General features: G+C 48.3%; 4 protein-coding genes across 4 annotated transcripts; 1 reads left to right on the forward strand and 3 right to left on the reverse strand.

Moving 5' to 3' along the window:
• Window positions 1–506: 506 nt before the first annotated feature.
• On the reverse strand, window positions 507–9715 carry LOC118513697 (toll-like receptor 6). The gene is made up of 9 exons (XM_036059821.1): window positions 9596–9715; window positions 7548–7953; window positions 6108–6268; window positions 3725–4047; window positions 3458–3660; window positions 3143–3389; window positions 1908–3059; window positions 1153–1835; window positions 507–1084 (listed from the first exon to the last, which is right to left on the reverse strand). The coding sequence occupies exons 2-9, from the start codon at window positions 7679–7681 to the stop codon at window positions 658–660; spliced, it is 3330 nt and encodes a 1109-aa protein (XP_035915714.1). The 5' UTR covers window positions 7682–7953; window positions 9596–9715; the 3' UTR covers window positions 507–657.
• A 571-nt stretch (window positions 9716–10286) lies between these two features.
• Window positions 10287–14019, forward strand: LOC118513698 (DNA-directed RNA polymerase III subunit RPC2). Its single transcript, XM_036059822.1, has 2 exons — window positions 10287–10522; window positions 10589–14019. Exons 1-2 carry the CDS (start codon window positions 10454–10456, stop codon window positions 13922–13924), a joined length of 3405 nt encoding a protein of 1134 aa, XP_035915715.1. The 5' UTR covers window positions 10287–10453; the 3' UTR covers window positions 13925–14019.
• Window positions 14020–14189: 170 nt separating this feature from the next.
• Window positions 14190–15407, reverse strand: LOC118513702 (metaxin-2). The gene is made up of 3 exons (XM_036059826.1): window positions 15206–15407; window positions 14542–15133; window positions 14190–14474 (listed from the first exon to the last, which is right to left on the reverse strand). The coding sequence occupies exons 1-3, from the start codon at window positions 15249–15251 to the stop codon at window positions 14300–14302; spliced, it is 813 nt and encodes a 270-aa protein (XP_035915719.1). The 5' UTR covers window positions 15252–15407; the 3' UTR covers window positions 14190–14299.
• Window positions 15408–15503: 96 nt separating this feature from the next.
• LOC118513699 lies at window positions 15504–18419 on the reverse strand. Its single transcript, XM_036059823.1, has 2 exons — window positions 15907–18419; window positions 15504–15829 (listed from the first exon to the last, which is right to left on the reverse strand). Exons 1-2 carry the CDS (start codon window positions 17053–17055, stop codon window positions 15632–15634), a joined length of 1347 nt encoding a protein of 448 aa, XP_035915716.1. The 5' UTR covers window positions 17056–18419; the 3' UTR covers window positions 15504–15631.
• Window positions 18420–18499: the final 80 nt, after the last annotated feature.

Raw genomic sequence — 18499 nt, forward strand, 5'->3', positions numbered from 1 at the left:
TTGGTCTCAAGGGAGAACTGACAAATGCTAGATGACGATGATGATGACGAGCGAGACACCTGACCCGAGTAGATAGTGCCATCAAATAATCGGGTTGGTGGCAGAGGAGTATGAAGTTGCATATACTGAGCCATCACAGTGCTGACAGCTGGCTACAAGACGCTTTATGCTTTATCGTGCTCAGTTTTGTTGGAGAGCAATCAATCGTCGACTGATCCTTCACTCTGTGGTAGATCCTGTAGATCTGGCAGCAGTGCAGAAACGGACTCTCCTGTTGGATGTTCTAGGCAGCTCTGGCAGGTTGACGCCGATGATCTCCAGGTATCCAGGAGCGGTACTAGAGGACTCTTATTCGGATGGAGGACTCTTTCCTGCTCTCGTAGAACTTCTTATTGGATGGCCTAAATAGGGGCACAAGCTTTGAAGGATACACGTGATGAGCAAAGAGATCTTGCAGTCGAAACAGTCACATATCGGATGCTGCAGTGATAAGAAACTCGTTAAACTCGTGTTTGTCTATATGGTATAATCTCAATCTACTATATTAACACTATCCGGTCCCCGAAACAAAAAGAGCTTTGAGGGACGCTAAATCTAAGAAGCTCGTAACCGTTAACGGACAATAAATACACCCCCAGTTTTGGTGATAGATCATCGCTAGATCATCCGGCACTGCAGGAGAGCAGCCAGCCAAAGGATGAGCAATAGTGGAATGGTTACGCCCGCACGTATATCACTGCTCGCCCGCGACCGAGCGCTGGCCTTGGCCAGATTGAGCGGGTACTTGTAGTTGTACTGTGCGTTGTACTGTCGCTTGACCGCTTCCAGATCGGCCGGCAGCGGTACACACTGGCTGTCCAGGAAATTGATTGCACCATCACTAGACTTGGCCAGTACGCACAGTTCCAGCTGGGGATCACCCTGTGGCCGAATGTCGCTTCCATCGATCGCCAGTGATCGACTGCTGTACGCGACCGTTCGCTCGACGATGATGTGATTCGCCTGATCGCGGATGTACACGTAGAAGTCGGCCACGTCAGACGTGGCTGCCACGTACCAGTTCACAACCAGCTGGCCCCGGAAGCTGTAAATAAAAGTGGAGTATGTTAACGGAATGAATTTCGTGATAGGATCATTCCCCAAGACACTTACTAAGCAATCTCCCGGAACCGTAGATCCGGCAGCGGGCGGAAGGCATCCTCTTCAACCGCCGGTACACACGCCAACAGTTCATCCGTCACATTGTACAACCGCTCACCGGCAAGCGAGTTGGGAGCGGCACACTCCAGCTCCTTATAAGACTCGCCAATCGATGGAAGTAACCGGAGATGATGGAACAGTGGTCGCATGTAGCAATCACACTGTAGCGGATTCCCGCCAAGCGCCACAGTAAGGTTGGTGGACTTCATCTTCCGCACAAGCTCCGGTTCGAAGCGCGTCAGCTCGTTCGAACGAAGATCCAGCAGGGTTAGGTTACCCAGCTTCAGTAACGTATTGTACGACGCATTGAACAGCTTATTGTGGTGCAGGTAGAGTGTGGTAAAGTTGGCCGGCATTCGGAAGACTTCATCCTCCAGCTTTGACAGCTCGTTGTGTGAGAGGTCCAGCTCGCGGAGTGAAGTCAGATTGCCCAGCACATTTGGGCGAATTTCTTTAATGTTGTTGTGGGAAAGATTTAGCCGGTGAAGCGTGGTGGTGCCAACCTTCATGTCACCCGTCACGATGGACATTGTGTTGTAGCTTAGGTCGACCGATCGCAACCGGTACGGGATGTATGGGTCCGAGGGGAACGTTTTCCTGCTCACGAAGCTGATACGATTGTGGCTTAGATTGAGCTGAAAGAGAGCAGCAATGGTTGGAAGGTTAGAAAAGGGTTTCAGGATGGGTTATGCTCCCACCCAACTCACCTCATCCAGACTGAGACAATCGTCCAGCAAACCGTGCGTCTTGTTGTCTATCGAGCTAAGCAAGTTGTGTGACATATCGAGCCGTCGCAGCGAGACTAACCCGAGGAACGCTCCATGCGGGACCGACCGTAGCAGATTACTGGACATGTTGAGCGTCAGCAGCTGCAGCAATCCATCGAACGCACGCTCGGCAACACTTGCCAACCCATTGTCCGTTATCTGCAGCTCGAACAGAATGGGCAAACTGCCAAACGCACCTTTCGGCAATTCCGTAATGTTGTTGTGCGCGAGGTAAAGATACTGCATAGTGCCAAGGTCCGAAAAGCTGTCCTTCGGTACGGTGGATATCCCGTTCGACTCCAGATGCAAACGCTGTAGGGTTAGGAGACCCGCAAAGCTTCCACGTGCCAGATTGTTCGCCAACCGATTGTGGTTAAGATCGAGCCCTAGCAGCGAATTCATGGTGGGCCATGTTTTCTCCGGTATCTCGGCGATTTCGTTGTGCGATAGATTTAGTTCGTTCAGGGAAATCGGTATCTGGAACACCTTCTCCAGCTTGTTGTGCTGCATGTGGAGAAAGCGTAAGCCCGTTGTTTTGGCGAGAGCCCCACGGGTAATGTCACGCAGCCGGTTGTAGCTGAGATCTAGCTCGAGCAGTGTCGGTAGGGTGCCGAACGTTGATGGGCCAATCTTTTCCAGCGCGTTGTGGCTTAGGTTGAGATTGCGGAGGGAGAGCAGATTCTGAAAGACGGCGTTGTAGATGTGCGAGATGTTGTTGTGCGATACATCGATCGTGTGCAGTTCCCAGAGCTTCGGGAAGGTGTTCTTCGGTATCTCCGCGAGATTGTTGTACGATACGTTGAGGATCTTTAGCCCGGTCATGTTGGAAAGGGGCAGTTGGGTCATGTTTGTGAGCAGATTGTGTGTGACGATCCATTCCGTGGCGTACGTCGTTTCGTCGAATGCGGTACGCGGTATGGCGCGGATTAGATTGTGGGACAGATCGAGCACGGTCATGTTGGCACAGTTGATGAAGGATTTGGGCTCGATCGTTTCCAGTCGGTTGTGCGATATGTTGATGTGCGTGAGGTAGAGATCCTTGAAGGAGTCCTTTTGAATTTCCGTAATTTCGTTCTCGGCCAGATCGATCAACTGGAAAATAGAGAGAGCGAGAGAGAGAGGGATACAGAGATTAGTGAAGGGGTCATACTTCTTTGCTTCTTAAGACCCTTTACCTCAACATAGTTCAGCTGGAAGAACATCTGATAGTCGACTTTCTTTATGCGATTGCGTGCCAAATCGATCGTCCCGATACGCGTGACCGATCCGAACGTTCCACGCCCAACATCGCTGATCATGTTATCGCTCAGGTAGAGCCGTCGCAGGAATCGCATCCCGCGGAATGTGTTGGCGTCTATCTTGCGGATCGCATTGGCGGCCATATTGACCACCCGGAGTACCGTGTTACGGGCGAACGTTCCTCTGCAAGGGAAATAATTCTAGCCATGAAACCCGCCGTGTTCTGGGAAAAGCGGAGTTGTCTGAGGTACCTTGTAATTTCCGTCAGTGCATTGTTGGACACATTACACCAAGTCATCTTGGTAAGGTCGGACACGTGCGTAGCATCAAGCTTGGTGAGATTGTTGTAGCTGAGATCGAGTATCTCCACCTCGCGCATGCCTTTAAACTGTCCCTTCTTCAGCGCCGTCAGCTGATTCCCATGAAGATCGAGTGTTTTCACTTTCTTCAAGCTCTGTAAAACAATATTCTCTCATCAAGCAAGGTTCAGGATGCCGGTAATTGAGCACCGAACTTACCCCGAATATATCCGCAGCCAACTCGCCAAGAGGACCATTCACCAGGTGTAGCTTCTCCAGGGTCCCTTCGAACTGGGCCCCAGCAAACGCACCTTTCGGTAGCATCTCGATTTGATGTCCATCGATGTTGAGGACTTTGAGAAGGCCAAGAATTTTAAAGGCCGTCGTTGGGAACTCGGGCAGCTCGGTCCGTACCAGATGAAGCTCTTGCAGCGTATCGTTGATGCCGTAGAACGCGTGTTCGGCAATGTTGGTGAGCGGTGTGTCGGTCATGTAGAGATGCTTGACGGACAGTTTGTGGAGTAGCGTTCCGAAGAGATTCTCTGGAGGGAGGAAAAAGGATAATTATAATTGGAGGCAGAGGACAATGATTATGGGCCTTTTAAACTACCAATCGCTGGAAAAAGCAAGTCTAAGTATGGAAAAATGCGCCATTTGACGGGATTTGAAGCCAGGTCCTGCCGTGTGAAAGATTCACCACCATCTAACACTGTCATTCTGGTAGCACTAGAGAAGCCACGCTAATTCTCCTGCATAAGTTCAACTTGCTACTGACGGTTGCCCTCAAACGATCGTAAAAGTGAGATTTTCCAATTGAAAACAAAAATAAACACATTTTCAAAACAAACGCAGGCAAGACCCCGGCAGCCCTTCTTGATTTTACTGAAAGCGTTTAGGAGTAAGTTGTCACGGCGAGTTTACGAACCGTGTCCGTTGACATGACTTATTTTTCACTCTCCACCGGAAGCCCCGACACCACCGGATGATGGTCAATCGACCATGTCAACGGAAAAGGGTCGTCCGTTGTTACTCGCGTCGAAGGGCCTTTGTCGCCTTGTAGGGCCACCGCTACAACTTGTTTTGACTGAGCTTTCGGCGGAGTACAGGCTGACCGCGTTTGGTCCCTCGCGCCGCTGAGGCAGTGGAATGTTTTGTAACTCGGCACCGGGGAGAAATTTTTTGTTCGACCTGTCATTTCATTTTTTAATCCAATCCAAATCTACTAAAGTCACATTGCTAACGGATCTGGCCTGGGCTGGGCGCTGTTAGGGAGATGTAAAGCGCAAGCAAATGTGTTTGCTCTTGTGCATCAGGCTCCGATCAGGGAGCCTGCAGCCACATTTGCATTCTTAATTCTTTCCGCCAGGCATGGGTATGCATACATTAATGTGGGGCCGGTTTTTTTGTTGTTGTTTTTTTGTGTCCGTTATCATCCGGCTTGACAGCGTACGCAAAGCTACTTTCTAATTGTCTGACAGATTGTGATGATACCGTGGTGATAAGGCCGGCTTCGGATACCTTTTCCCTATTGATCTCCGATGTTCATTTAATCATACTTAAGACATCAATTTCCTAATTATCAAGAAATATTTTAAAAACCTCAATTCGATGCTTATACGAGTGCCTGTGTCTTAACCCCTTGTTAAGAAAGTACAATTGGGCAAATGGAAAAGACAACCTCAGACTCTCGACGACGGCATTTGCTCCACATTTTCCCATTCGCTGCACTGTTGCTGGGGAAACTTTCCTGACGCTGACGGAGCTGTGTTGTTTATGTTTAGCTTTCCTCCATTCGCTTCCCACTGCGCCCGCCAGTGTGAGAAGAATTGGGCTCTCCGGGGAAGTCGCGGCGCGCGTGGTGTTGTAGTAAAGATTTAGAGAAATGTATTAAAACAATTACTCCGTGGTTTTGCTTTCACGTGCTCGATTCAAGTGAGCAAGCATTAGAAGAACCTGGGGAAACAAATAGTAATGGGATGTGCGGCGATGTGGTGGGGGGCTATGGGACCTATGGGCTCGCTTCATTTCCCGTTGCAGATAATCTTGTTAGGGAGATTTATATGGGAAAGCTAGAGTAAGTAGTTGAAGGTGTGTGTGCTAGGTTGGAGATAATGTTTTTCTCTCAATTCTATTTAGTTCGTTGCTATAGCGCCACTAAAACAATCCACATGCGACTCAACTGTTAAAGCATCATATTTGCTTCTTTTAGCCCAGGGTCATTGGGAGACTCTCCATCCAAAAAGCTCGAAGCTTTGTGTAGCGAACCACTGGAGGATTTATGGCCCTTTCCAAGACACATTTACACCCTTCAGTCTTTCAGGCAAACGGGGTTCCAGCTGACCTCACCAATAACTTCAAACAATACTGATGCATTATATTGCGTACCGATAGCTAAGCGCGAAAATCATATCAAGCGATAACGAGACACAATGGACACAGCCCCACGCAGGCAAATGGATGAAGTAATTGAGGCTGCGCTGGATTGAGAGCTGCATTTGTGCAAATGCACTGAACACACACACACACCTCGGTGTGTTGCACGATTGTTTTTGGCCTGGATTGTGGAATTTCGATTGTGGAACAACGCGCCACCGGTACTTACTGATTTTGCATCGCTTCAAGCGTAGCTGCACGATCGGTACGTTCGTGCTGGCCAGATTGATGAACGCTACCGAGAGGCTGGCCAGGTTGGAGTTTTCACACTGGATGTAGATACCGTCGTCCGTACCGTGGGTGCAGATGCAGGGATAGATGAGTTTCGTCCTGGAAAACAGGGAGAACGGGGAGAACGACCGTGCGCGTTAGTTATCGCTACTGTCCAATAGAGGGCGCTGTCATTATATTATCCTTGGTGTTATGGCGGTGGATATGATTTCGTTTAGTAGTTATTAAATAGTTTTAATATTCCCTTACGTTTTTGATTTGTTTATTGATCTTTTCTGGCTTTCGTAGATATCATGAAATAATTATAACTATTGGTGGCTATATATAACTTATGGCTTCCGTAGACACAATGAAGTAATTATAACTATTGCTAAGCCTCTACTTCGTTCGAAAACTAACACGAAGGTTCCTTACATTGCTGGCATTTTGGGAATTATTAAAAAAAGATCAGAAACTTAAACGATTGAGAAACTTTTTAGATATAGCTTTAAAATGTAAAAATCTAGAAGCTCTACGATAAGCATCAATGTGTTTAATCAAGTGTTTAAACATTTAATTTTTACAGAACACAATCATATGCCTCTGTGGCATGGAGGCTGCCCAAAACTGACGACCTCCTAAATCCCTTCACCTAGTTTGAGAAGGGACCTGTTCGCAGAAGGATTTTTGACCTGGAATATGTGCGGCAGGACATTCACCAGGCCTCGGTAGTAAGGCCAAGTCATGAGACTGTCACCGGACGACCAAGCTCGTCTGTTTAGGCCGTCAAAGTGGGTTATCTGTCTTCAAGTTAAGAGGAAGTAACAGAAAAGCCCTGGTATATTGGATTCCATGGCCATGGAATATTCGAACCATGGCGTTAAACCCTGAGCGATACCAAGAACTTCTTCAGCTGCGAAAGGCTCCAAATTATCTATGAGAAATAATGGATGTCTGATATGGCGTGCACTCTGGTTGACTGCTCCACAAAAGCCGACGATGGAGTCTTGCTTAGGAGTCCAAGGTACTAATGGATATCCAATACCAAGGCAGAATTTTGAAATTCACTGGTCCACCGGTCCTGGAATGGCTTTCTATAGCTGCTCGACAAATAATGAGGAATTCCCGCGATACACTCTTCCCAATCTCAGATCAGACAATTATCTTATTGATCCTAAATAGACCCCTAGCTTTAGCTCAATTTTTTGTCCCTTTACTCATTCGAAGGTCACAGTAATAGTAATGAAGCAGCTATATGTACAACATTAGAAGTAATTGAATGCTTTATTAAACGATTTGTCTCCGTCTTGTGCGTTTTGCCATAGCTAATGTTAAACAATGTGACAACTACAACAAAAAACCCCTCTTAATGTGCAAATTGGGAAAGAACTGTACTTACTTTTCCGGGCATTTGTATTTCGGTCCGGGTGGTATATATTCGGCGTGGGCACACTCCGACAGCCACCCAACCCAAACCAGTGCCACAATTAGACCCAACCCATTGAATAGCCGACTGCCACGTTTTTGCTTCATTGTTCTGTCGGGCTGTTGGCGGGCGGGAGAGCGTTTGAAGCTGTTGCAACTTCTTACTCGGCGTAACCTTTTTTTTCGTTCTGTTGTTACCACTGTAAATCAATCCGTTTCACCATTCACAAACCACTATCCCACTATGGAGCCTGGCCTAGGAGAGGTGGACATTATTCGCTGACCTTGGCGCGCATGCGGTGCCGGCCCGGTCTGCCACAAAGGGAGGTTCGTCGCTTGTTTTCCGGTTTTGCCACGATTACCGGTGCCACGATCGTAGCCTGTACACGGATTGAAACGGAAAGTAAAGATATGATTCGCTTCACGGTGTTCGAGGGCGCTAAAAAAACGGTCGTTCTTTTGCTCCAGGAGCCAGCTATTTGCAGTTTCTGTGTCGGAGTCACTTAAAAAAACGAAGCGATCGCAGTGCAGAATATGCCTTTCATTTTCTACACAAATTTGTCATAAAGAGATGATTGAAAATAATTTGAAAATAATTGTACCTCAACACAACCCTTCACCGAACGGTAATCGACTTGTGAGAGCCTTTCGAATGCATTTCAAGCGTCGTTAGCTACAGCGAACAGAAAGGCTACTCAATCTTTGTCAACAAAAATCCTCAGCAGCGAAGGATCATCATTGCATTATGATCGCCATTAAAAGTTACGGCACTTGATATAAAACGCTTATTTACATAAAGTAGAAACGCTCAACAAACACGGCCCATTTTTTTTGCTCGATCAAACAAATAGCTTTCTACAGCTTCATGCTGCCGTCAACACAGGTGTGCGATCAATTATCGCTTCCCTTCGACGATCGCGAACACTTGCACTCAATCATTTTAGCGAGCGCGAGCGGGAGAGAAAGAGAATCCGCGAGAGAGTCAATGGACCGAAGGGACCGGAAAGGGCCGTTGGTCCCTTGAACACTCGATCCACCTCACTAAACATCGGAGACGAATCGCATCGTAGCGATCTCTCCCTTTTGGCGAGGGGTTCGTCGCTTGTTTTGCGATCGCAAATCTTTCGTTTCACTTTCCTATCAAACCAGCTCGGACAATCCACTCGATGGTCGGAGCTATAATCAGCTGCTGTTGTTTCATTAATTCAATTCGAGTGACCACACACATACACACGCATACACACGCACACAGGCAAACACACGTGCTGATCATTTAATTGGAACGCCTTTTACTTCCTTCACCAACGCTTTGGCACCACCGTAAAACACTAGGACAACACTAATGATCGCGATGCTGGTTGTAGTAAATTTTTCACCTCAAAGATCACGGACGCAAAAAAAAAACACGAGCAGATCACGCACGACTAGGTCTTTTTGCACGTGGACGTGCAAACGAACGACGCACTTTTCTTTCCTTGCTTAGGTTTTGCTTTGCTGGGGTGGAATCAGTTTCACCTCGATAATAAAACTGAATTGGGTTTGCGATTACGATTACACTATGCGCCAGAGTTGAGTATGATTTACATTATGCCATTTCGGTATAGGGTTTTATGCACTCACACACGTACACGATCGTCCGGTAAGCTTTATTACGTTAGGTGGTGCACTCTGATGCGATGGAAGGCACTGGCCAAGGCTGTGGCTGAAAATAAATGTCACATTTCGACGATTGTTGTGGTGGAGGAGCACTAATTAGCACGTATTCCAGACACGAATCGGTGTTTGTTATAGTGAATGAAGAGCCACATTATTTGGCACCATTTCTTCCAAATCAGTGTCAGTAAGTCAAACTGATCAGCTGGTTACGGCATTACGGAACGGAGCTAGAAAAATGGCGGCATACGATCACTTCAAATGCTTCGAATGCCTAACCTTCTTCTTGCAGAAGGTTTACCACCATTTTAACACCATAAAGACACTGGAATTTGGAGCCTTTTTTAAACGAATAAATGATCAACGTACAACTTTTGCAGCTAAAGATCACAGCTTTTGCAAGCAGATATTGTAAATCTTCGACGTTACGAGCAAGCAAACCGAACCGAACGAATGTGAAAGTATGACTAAACTAGACGACGGGGTGGTTTTGATCGTACTTCAAGACTGTTTTTTTCATCCCCCACCTCTTCGGTTCGGCGGTTGTATGCTGTTGGCATGTTGTTGCGAACGAGCATAGCAAAAGGGAGAGATGGATAAGCTGATCATTGTGGTAACAGTCGCTTTAAAATATGTTTGACAGCTGACAAAAAGTAAAAAATGACTATTAGTCTTTTCCTAAATTAAAATAAATCCAACTTTGTAGGTTTTAAGCAGAAAATTAAAAGAAAATGCAGAATAAACGGCTAATTTTATTCATTTCGACTTGGTCAAGGTATATAGATGAGATGTACCGAAACAAGGCTTGCTGGATTACATCTGCTGTCTCGCTCTTGCATCACATTTTGTTTACATCAGAGGTGTCAAGGCCTGAATTCAGACTCTTTTCAGTGATTGTTTTATTTTTTTTAATGAATATTGCCTGAGCCGCATTTTTCCTCTATAATATAATTAAAAATATTTTAGCGAAAACAGCAGTATTTTTGTGTGAAATTAAAATGTAAACAAAAACGATTCTTCGATGCACGCAACGAAATTCTGATTCGACAACCCTGACAAGCCGGTACGAAACGTCAAAACAGTGTTTACTAGCGAGCACGTTCCGCTGCACAGTACGGTCTCGTACTTTATGGTGTAATTTGAGCAAAATTTGCGTAAAATAGTGAACGGTTTAGTTTCTAACTACTTCATAAACAACTGAGAAAAGCTTTCCCGAGCGACGGCACGATGCATGCCGAGGAGAAGCATTGGAAAGAGGAGGGCAAAAACTACAAGAAAGTGCAACGTGCTCTCGAGGTTTGCATGCCTTCCCGGGTTCCAAAACAAAACCCCCAATTTACACTATTTTAACAAACTTTTCAGGAAAAATGGAAGCTTGTACCGGCGTTTCTACAGGTAAAAGGGCTGGTAAAGCAGCACATCGATTCGTTCAACTACTTCATCAACGTGGACATTAAGAAGATCGTTCAAGCGAACGAAGAGGTAAAAAGTGATGCCGACCCATGCTTCTATCTGAAGTACCTGAACGTACACGTCGGTAAGCCGGACGTGGAGGAAGGTTTTAACAACACCAAGTCAACGACACCGCACGAATGCCGGCTGCGGGACATGACGTACTCGGCCCCGATTACGGTCGACATTGAGTACACCCGGGGCACGCAGCGTGTCGTCCGGAATGGGTTGCTAATCGGGCGTATGCCCATTATGCTGCGCTCATCAAACTGCGTGCTTAGCGGCAAGTCCGACTACGAACTCTCGAAGGTGAACGAATGCCCAATGGATCCGGGCGGTTACTTCATTATCCGCGGTACGGAAAAGGTGATCCTCATCCAGGAGCAGCTTAGCTGGAACAAGATGATTACGGAAGACTACAACGGCGTGATCCAGTGTCAGGTCACGAGCTCTACGCATGAGAAAAAATCCCGCACCATCCTGATCACCAAGCACGGTCGGTACTATCTGAAGCACAACTCCATGACGGAAGAGATTCCGATCGCGATCATCCTGAAAGCGATGGGCATTGCGTCGGATCAGGAAATTATGCAGCTGGTCGGGATTGATTCGGAAACGCAAAAGCGCTTTGCACCGTCGCTGCTGGAGGCGGCCAACCATAAGGTGTTTACCCAGCAGCGTGCGTTGGAGTACATGGGCTCGAAGCTGATCGCGAAACGGTTCACAACGGCAGCAACGAAGTACAAAACAACCGCGGACGAAGCGCGCGATTTGCTGGCCACAACGATCCTCGCGCACGTTCCCGTGCCGAGCTTTAATTTTCAGGTGAAAGCGATCTACGTGGCGCTTATGATTCGTCGCGTAATGGCAGCTGAGTTGGACAAGAGTGCCGTGGACGATCGGGATTATTACGGCAACAAGCGGCTCGAGCTGGCCGGGTCGCTGCTTTCGCTGATGTTTGAGGATCTTTTCAAGCGGTTCAACTGGGAGCTGAAGATGATAGCGGATAAGAACATTCCGAAGATAAAGGCGGCACAGTTCGACGTTGGGAAGCACATGCGAGAGGCGCTCATTACGTCCGGACTGGAGACGGCAATTTCGACCGGAAATTGGACGATTAAACGGTTCAAGATGGAGCGTGCCGGTGTGACGCAGGTGCTGTCGAGATTGAGCTACATCTCTGCGCTCGGCATGATGACGCGCGTCAACTCACAGTTCGAAAAGACAAGGAAGGTTTCCGGACCCCGTTCGCTGCAGCCCAGCCAGTGGGGTATGCTATGCCCGTCGGATACGCCCGAAGGAGAGGCTTGTGGTTTGGTAAAGAACTTAGCGCTTATGACGCACATTACGACCGAGGTCGACGAGGAACCGGTGATCCGGCTTGCGTACAATGCCGGTGTGGAGGACATCCGGCTGCTCGGTGGCGAGACGATAAACAATCCGAAGGTGTTTATGGTGTTTATCAACGGCAACATACTGGGCGTTACGATCGCTTACCGGCGGCTGGTAGAGGTGTTCCGGATGATGCGTCGCCGCGGGTTGATCGGTGCGTTCGTGTCGATCCACACCTCGTTTACGCAGCGCTGCGTTTACATTCACACCGACGGAGGGCGACTTTGCCGGCCGTACATTATCGTGCAGGGCGGTAGACCGCTCGTACAGCAGGAACACATCGAGCAGCTGAAGCTTGGGCTGCGGAAGTTCGACGACTTCCTGCACGATGGACTGATCGAGTATCTGGATGTGAATGAGGAAAACGATTCGTTTATCGCGTACCAGGAGCGGGAAATTGATCCGGACAAGACGACGCATCTGGAAATCGAACCGTTTACGCTGCTGGGCGTTTGTGCCGGTTTGGTGCCGTATCCGCACCACAACCAGAGCCCGCGTAACACGTACCAGTGTGCTATGGGCAAGCAAGCGATGGGAATCATCGGGTACAATCAGAAAAACCGCATCGACACGCTGATGTACAACATTGTTTACCCGCAAAGTCCGATGGTACGATCGCGCACGATCGAGCTGACGAATTTCGATAAGCTTCCGGCCGGGCAGAACGCGACGGTGGCCGTTATGAGCTACTCGGGGTACGATATTGAGGATGCTCTCATCCTGAACAAAGCATCGATCGACCGGGGGTACGGACGGTGTCTGGTGTACAAGAACAGCAAATGCACCATCAAGCGGTACAGCAACCAAACGTTCGATCGTATCATGGGTCCAATGAAGGATGCTTTAACGGGGAAAATCATCACCAAGCACGAATGTCTCGATACGGATGGAATCGTATCGCCCGGAGAGAAGCTCACCTGTAAGCAAACGATGGTTAACAAGGAGATGCCGGCCGTCAAGTCGAACAATCCGATCGAACAGAAAGAATCCGGCCAGCAACCGATCGCGTACAGCGCTGTTCCGATCACGTACAAAGGCACGGAACCGAGCTACGCCGAGCGGGTACTGGTGTCCACCAACAACGAGGAAGAGTTCCTCGTAAAGATTCTTCTGCGTCAAACACGGCGGCCGGAAATTGGCGATAAGTTCAGCTCCAGGCACGGCCAGAAAGGTGTGACGGGATTGATCGTGGAGCAGGAAGATCTCCCGTTCAACGATTACGGCATGTCGCCGGACATGGTGATGAACCCGCACGGTTTCCCGTCCCGCATGACGGTGGGCAAAACGCTCGAGCTGCTCGGGAGTAAGGCGGGTGTGCTGGAGGGTAAATTCCACTACGGCACCGCATTCGGCGGATCCAAGTGTCAAGATCTGCAGGACGAACTGTTCAAGCATGGCTTCAATTACCTTGGGAAGGATGTGTTCTACTCCGGCATTACCGGGGAACCGCTCGAGATGTACATCTACTCCGGGCCGGTCTATTACCAAAAGCTGAAGCACATGGTGCAGGACAAGATGCATGCGCGTGCGCGTGGGCCACGGGCGGTACTGACCCGGCAGCCGACGCAGGGCCGTAGCCGTGAGGGTGGTCTGCGGTTGGGTGAGATGGAGCGGGACTGTTTGATATCGTACGGGGCCAGTATGCTGATCATGGAACGGTTGATGATATCGTCCGATGCGTTCGATGTGGACGTGTGCAATGTGTGTGGCCGGCTGGCGTACTCGTCCTGGTGCCACAACTGCCGGTCGTCGGCGAGCGTTTCGAAGATTTCGATGCCGTACGCGTGCAAGCTGCTGTTCCAGGAGCTGACCAGCATGAACATTGTGCCGCGGCTGAAGTTGCAGAACTATTAAGCTGGAGGATTGATGGATCGATTGAGGAGATGTGATGAATTTTCAATAAAGGAACCTAGAAGGAAGGTATTGCCCATTGAAGGGTCTAGAGTTGAGGGAAACTGTTATGAGAAAGACTTAGGACGATAAGACCTTTTCGACGATGAAGCCTTCCACGAGAGACTGGGATGTTGAGGGTTCTCATTTAGACGACGAACCGATAGAGCGAGCTTTCTCCTCCTTGAAAGTGTCAGCCAATTTCGGAATAGTAAGCCAAAGAAATGCCTTCCAGCTTTCAGTGTTTAGTCTTCCATTTTAAACCTACAAATCCAACAGCACAGAGAAGAACATCTCGCGCGGTATATTTACACCAGCATCAGAGCGAACATCAGAGCATTACTTCATGCCTTTGCCCTTTTCCTTCGCCGTAAAGTACGTCTGGTCGATGTTTAGGCAGAACTGATTCAAATTGCTGTACTTGTGGATCGTCAGTGCGAGCACATTGTTCGGCAGCTTCATGGTGAAAATGCTATACAGATGACCAAACACGAGGGCATCCAATTCCGTTGGGCTGCACAGAAAGAAAATTATGTTTAAAAAGAAATTCTACACTCAAACCCCATCTTCCCATTACTTACTTGTTGCCAAAGAAATACTGTTTATCTCCCAGCTGGTCGCTCAAGTTCTGGCACAGCTTGTCCACCTCGGCAATCATCTTATCGAGCCCCACATTCAGATACTCGGCCAAACGTAGCTGCCGCTTAACGGCTCCCTCCTTCCGCCAGTTCTGCACATAGTTAAGCGGGAACGGGAACACACACCCGTTCCGCTTCTTCGTAACCGTATCCCGCACCTCGGGATCCAGCCAGCTCACGTACTGCTCGGCATTGGTGAAAATGTGCTCCGCCAGACAGATGGACGAACGCATCAGATCTTTCTCCTCGGGCGACAGGAGCGCGTGAAGCGATTTGTTAAAGTTATCCAACACAAACGCAACGATATGATCGAACTCGGAGTAGATAAAGTTTTCCACGCGCAGTACCGGCAGCTTGGTGCGTTTGCCACCGGGCGAGATGAATTCGGCGTTAGCCCGCTGCTCGAGCGCTACGGGAAGGTTTAACATTTTCAGATAGGTACGGACGGCTAGGCAGCTTGCATTTTCTGCCAGCAATATCTGTTCCTCTTCGTACGGTTGGTATAGCACCGCGTCGCGTGGCCATTCCTTCATGCCTGCAAATAAGAGGTGGGACGGTGTGGTGTGATCGTTCATCGGTGAAGCGATAGCAGAGGCAACAGACTTACCAGCAGTTGTTGTTTTCTTGTAAAAGTTTTCTATTGTCGATGCCATCGCTTCAGCATGTGTGTTAAACACCAGACAGCAACAAAATCGTGCAAGAAAACAACACAAATCCCACTTGTTATGTAAAATTAGCTATTCCTGTACGCCTGTATCGCCGCAGAACACCGAAATCACAACAAACCACCGAATGACAGCTGCTGTGAACTGTGAACAAGGTTGTTAGAGAGCAGGTGTGTGCACGGGAGCAAAAATATCAGGTTTGATTTAATACGGTGTGCGCACATATGGTAGCGAGCACGTGTTGAATTCGTCATTTGAATTTTGGGCGAATCGGGGTAGAAAATGCAGTACGTTAAATAGAAAATCGTTTACTTGCTATAATTCTTAAAGCTAGCCTAGCCTCAAAATACAATGGTACAACACTTGAACTAGTTTCTACCCGTGCTTAAACAGGTGGCAAATTTCGGGCTGGTCACGTTCACGTAATTGCCTACATCGAGCACAGTAGCGTTGGCGCACACGCTTACTCGCTGCCCTAGCCCCAACAGCTCCTGATTGATGAACTCCACGTAGCTCTCCATGCGTACTTGGGCTGCCATAAACTGAGCCGGTAATGAGTTATCATACTGTAAAAAACATACACAAAAAAAATTAGACGATCTTTCTCCACGGCGCGTACCTGAAGGCGTCGGTATGTACTTACATCAGTCAAGCAGGCCGTTGAACCGGAAGAACAGATCACAGCCATCTTGACCGCACTACTGTCCGATATGGCAGCACGATCGAGGATCGGTATGGCCCCCGTAACCAAGTACTCGAGCGTGCGCAGCTCCGGTTCGCCACAGAACAGTAGCTTCGCAACCGCCTGCGATAGGTTGTAGTACGGGAAGACGTAACGGTTCAGGCACAGGTCAAGAAACTTGTGGCTGTTGGACATCGCAACCGCGGTAAGCAGACCGGCATTGCCCGCACTAAGCACCATATCGACCGTTGTGCGGCTAGTGTTCATCGACGCCAGCACACCGATGCTCGTATTGTTCAGATGGGTGGAAACGTTCTTTGTAAAAGTTTCAATAAGCTTGCTATAGTTGGTTAAATATTGCCCCAGCACGGGTGTTAGTGTGAGCGTGGCAAGTTGAGCACTGACGCGGCTTAGCAGTCGATTGGCTTGCGTTTCAAAGTTGAGCCGCGTGTCTACGATGTGACGCTGGAATCCGGCGATGAACAGCTCAACGGAAGCTTGTGTTGGATTGGCCCTGGGCTGTCCACCGCGCTTGTTCGATCTGATGGTGCGAAGCGTACGCAGCAGTCCCTCCGATACCTTCGATAGCCGGTGTACGCTTGACTGCATGAGGAGCTTTATGTCAGGATTCGGCACTACACCGCCCGGTTGGTTTGTACGATCGATGAACGACATCGCATCGATCTCAGCAACCAGAGAGGGGCTGAAACATGACGTCTGTGACAGAAAGTTGTCTCTTTCCGTTCGAACCACATCCAGGGCCGCGTGCAGGGAAGAGTTGGTGAAGTTACGGCTCGGAAGGAGCTCGATAGCGGGTCTGGAACGCAGGACAAGAGCTTCCAACGAAAGGGCCGTGTAGTTCCACATCTTATCCGCGTGCCGGATCGCTTCCCGTGCGTCCAGTGTATCGTTCAGCGAGTACATGGCGAGATGTTTAATGAGCACGTTCAGCCGCAGGATGAAATCGGTCGTCACGTAGAACGCTTCATCCGGTCCGGAAGAGACGGGTAGGTTCTCGCTCTTTATCCGATTATCATTGTGACACAGTATCACACCGAAGAAACAGATGATGCTCACCACCACAAGCGAAAAGAGCCGTTTAACGGTCATGTCCGTTCGGCACAATTACACGATCGATTTAAACTCTTATATCTCTCTCTGCTCTTATATATGTATGGTGGTAGCGAGCTGATCCCAACCATGCTCCGGACCACTTTCACTGAGTTAAGAAGCTATATTTTCACTTTCATTTGGTTCCGCCGTTGGGGCACAGCATGGCCGACAGGTGATAACAAGTGATTTGGTATATTTATCTTTCGCTTCAATAAATTTAACCATACATTTAACACCTCGCGCTGGCTGTATGGAATCTGTCAGGTCAGTGATCACGAACGAGCGAGACATTTCGGATTTTCGGATTTTCGGTTCACTCTAATTTCAGACACACACATAGACACACCAACACCGGGTCGTATTTCAAACGGTCTTCTAGCAATAAAACACCAACTCTATTTTCTGTTTTCTTTCTGATTTTCTCATTTACAGTTTGTGTGATGCGCTTGCCGGCTGGCTCACCAAGAGTACGGCGCGTCGAGGTCCTTCTTTCGGGAGAAAGGATCACAACGTCACGATTAGTATATCTATATGTATATATGTTCCTTTGTGTTTGTGGTGTGAGTTCACGGAAATTCCCGTGTGTGCCCCCCACGCACGATTAGTTTTGCTGGGATCCTCTCATAATCGTATTCAAAATATATATCTTCGGAATCGCCGTGGATGATCACCATCGAATGAAGAGAAGGTGCGGGTTGGTGAGTATGTTTCCTTTCCTTTTTTGATTGCAATGCATGTTTGGCCCTTTTTTCCGGTACTACTTCCGGTTCGATCAGAGAGATACTAACGATGAAAGAGGAGGCTGTTTAAGTAAATGTGTGGTGTTTGGCGCAATTCCTGCTGCGATGCGCCCAAAACTATGCAATCAGCATCACTTAACGATCGTTTTTCGACCCTGTTTGTTATACACCTGCTCCACACGCAATCTTTTTTGAGGGGAGGAATAGCTTGGAATGATCGATCTCCTCTCTCGGATGGGCTGGTGTAACGTACATTTTACACTTTTTGTTGCTGCAAGCGAACCGATGCACACTTACTTACAAACAGACACACACACACATACAGATATACAGAGCAAATGGGTACTGCAGCTTTTCTCCCCCTTATCCGAATGTTTCCGCTGAAATTTGGCTATGCTTGTGTGTCACAAAACGTGGTACAGTAAGTCGCTCTATCGCTTCGCCCGAAAAAACACTGAACGTCGGAAACCATTTCGGGGGAAAGAAGATTTCCTCTCTTTTTTTTTGCGGGCTCGAGTGTATCGATAGTTTTGTATATTCGCTCCCCTGTTGCGCTACTCTTTGTACATGATCTGCTTGACAAAGACATATTATGGGGCCGGGTTCCGTGATTCTGTGTTGCCGGCAACATCGTCCATCTTTTTTTTTGCGAAAAAATAGCATTCCACCAACAACAACCGTTCTTCTTTTGTATTATTGAA

Source organism: Anopheles stephensi, chromosome 3 (assembly GCF_013141755.1).
Source record: "Anopheles stephensi strain Indian chromosome 3, UCI_ANSTEP_V1.0, whole genome shotgun sequence".
Classification (NCBI taxonomy): Eukaryota; Metazoa; Arthropoda; class Insecta; order Diptera; family Culicidae; genus Anopheles; species Anopheles stephensi.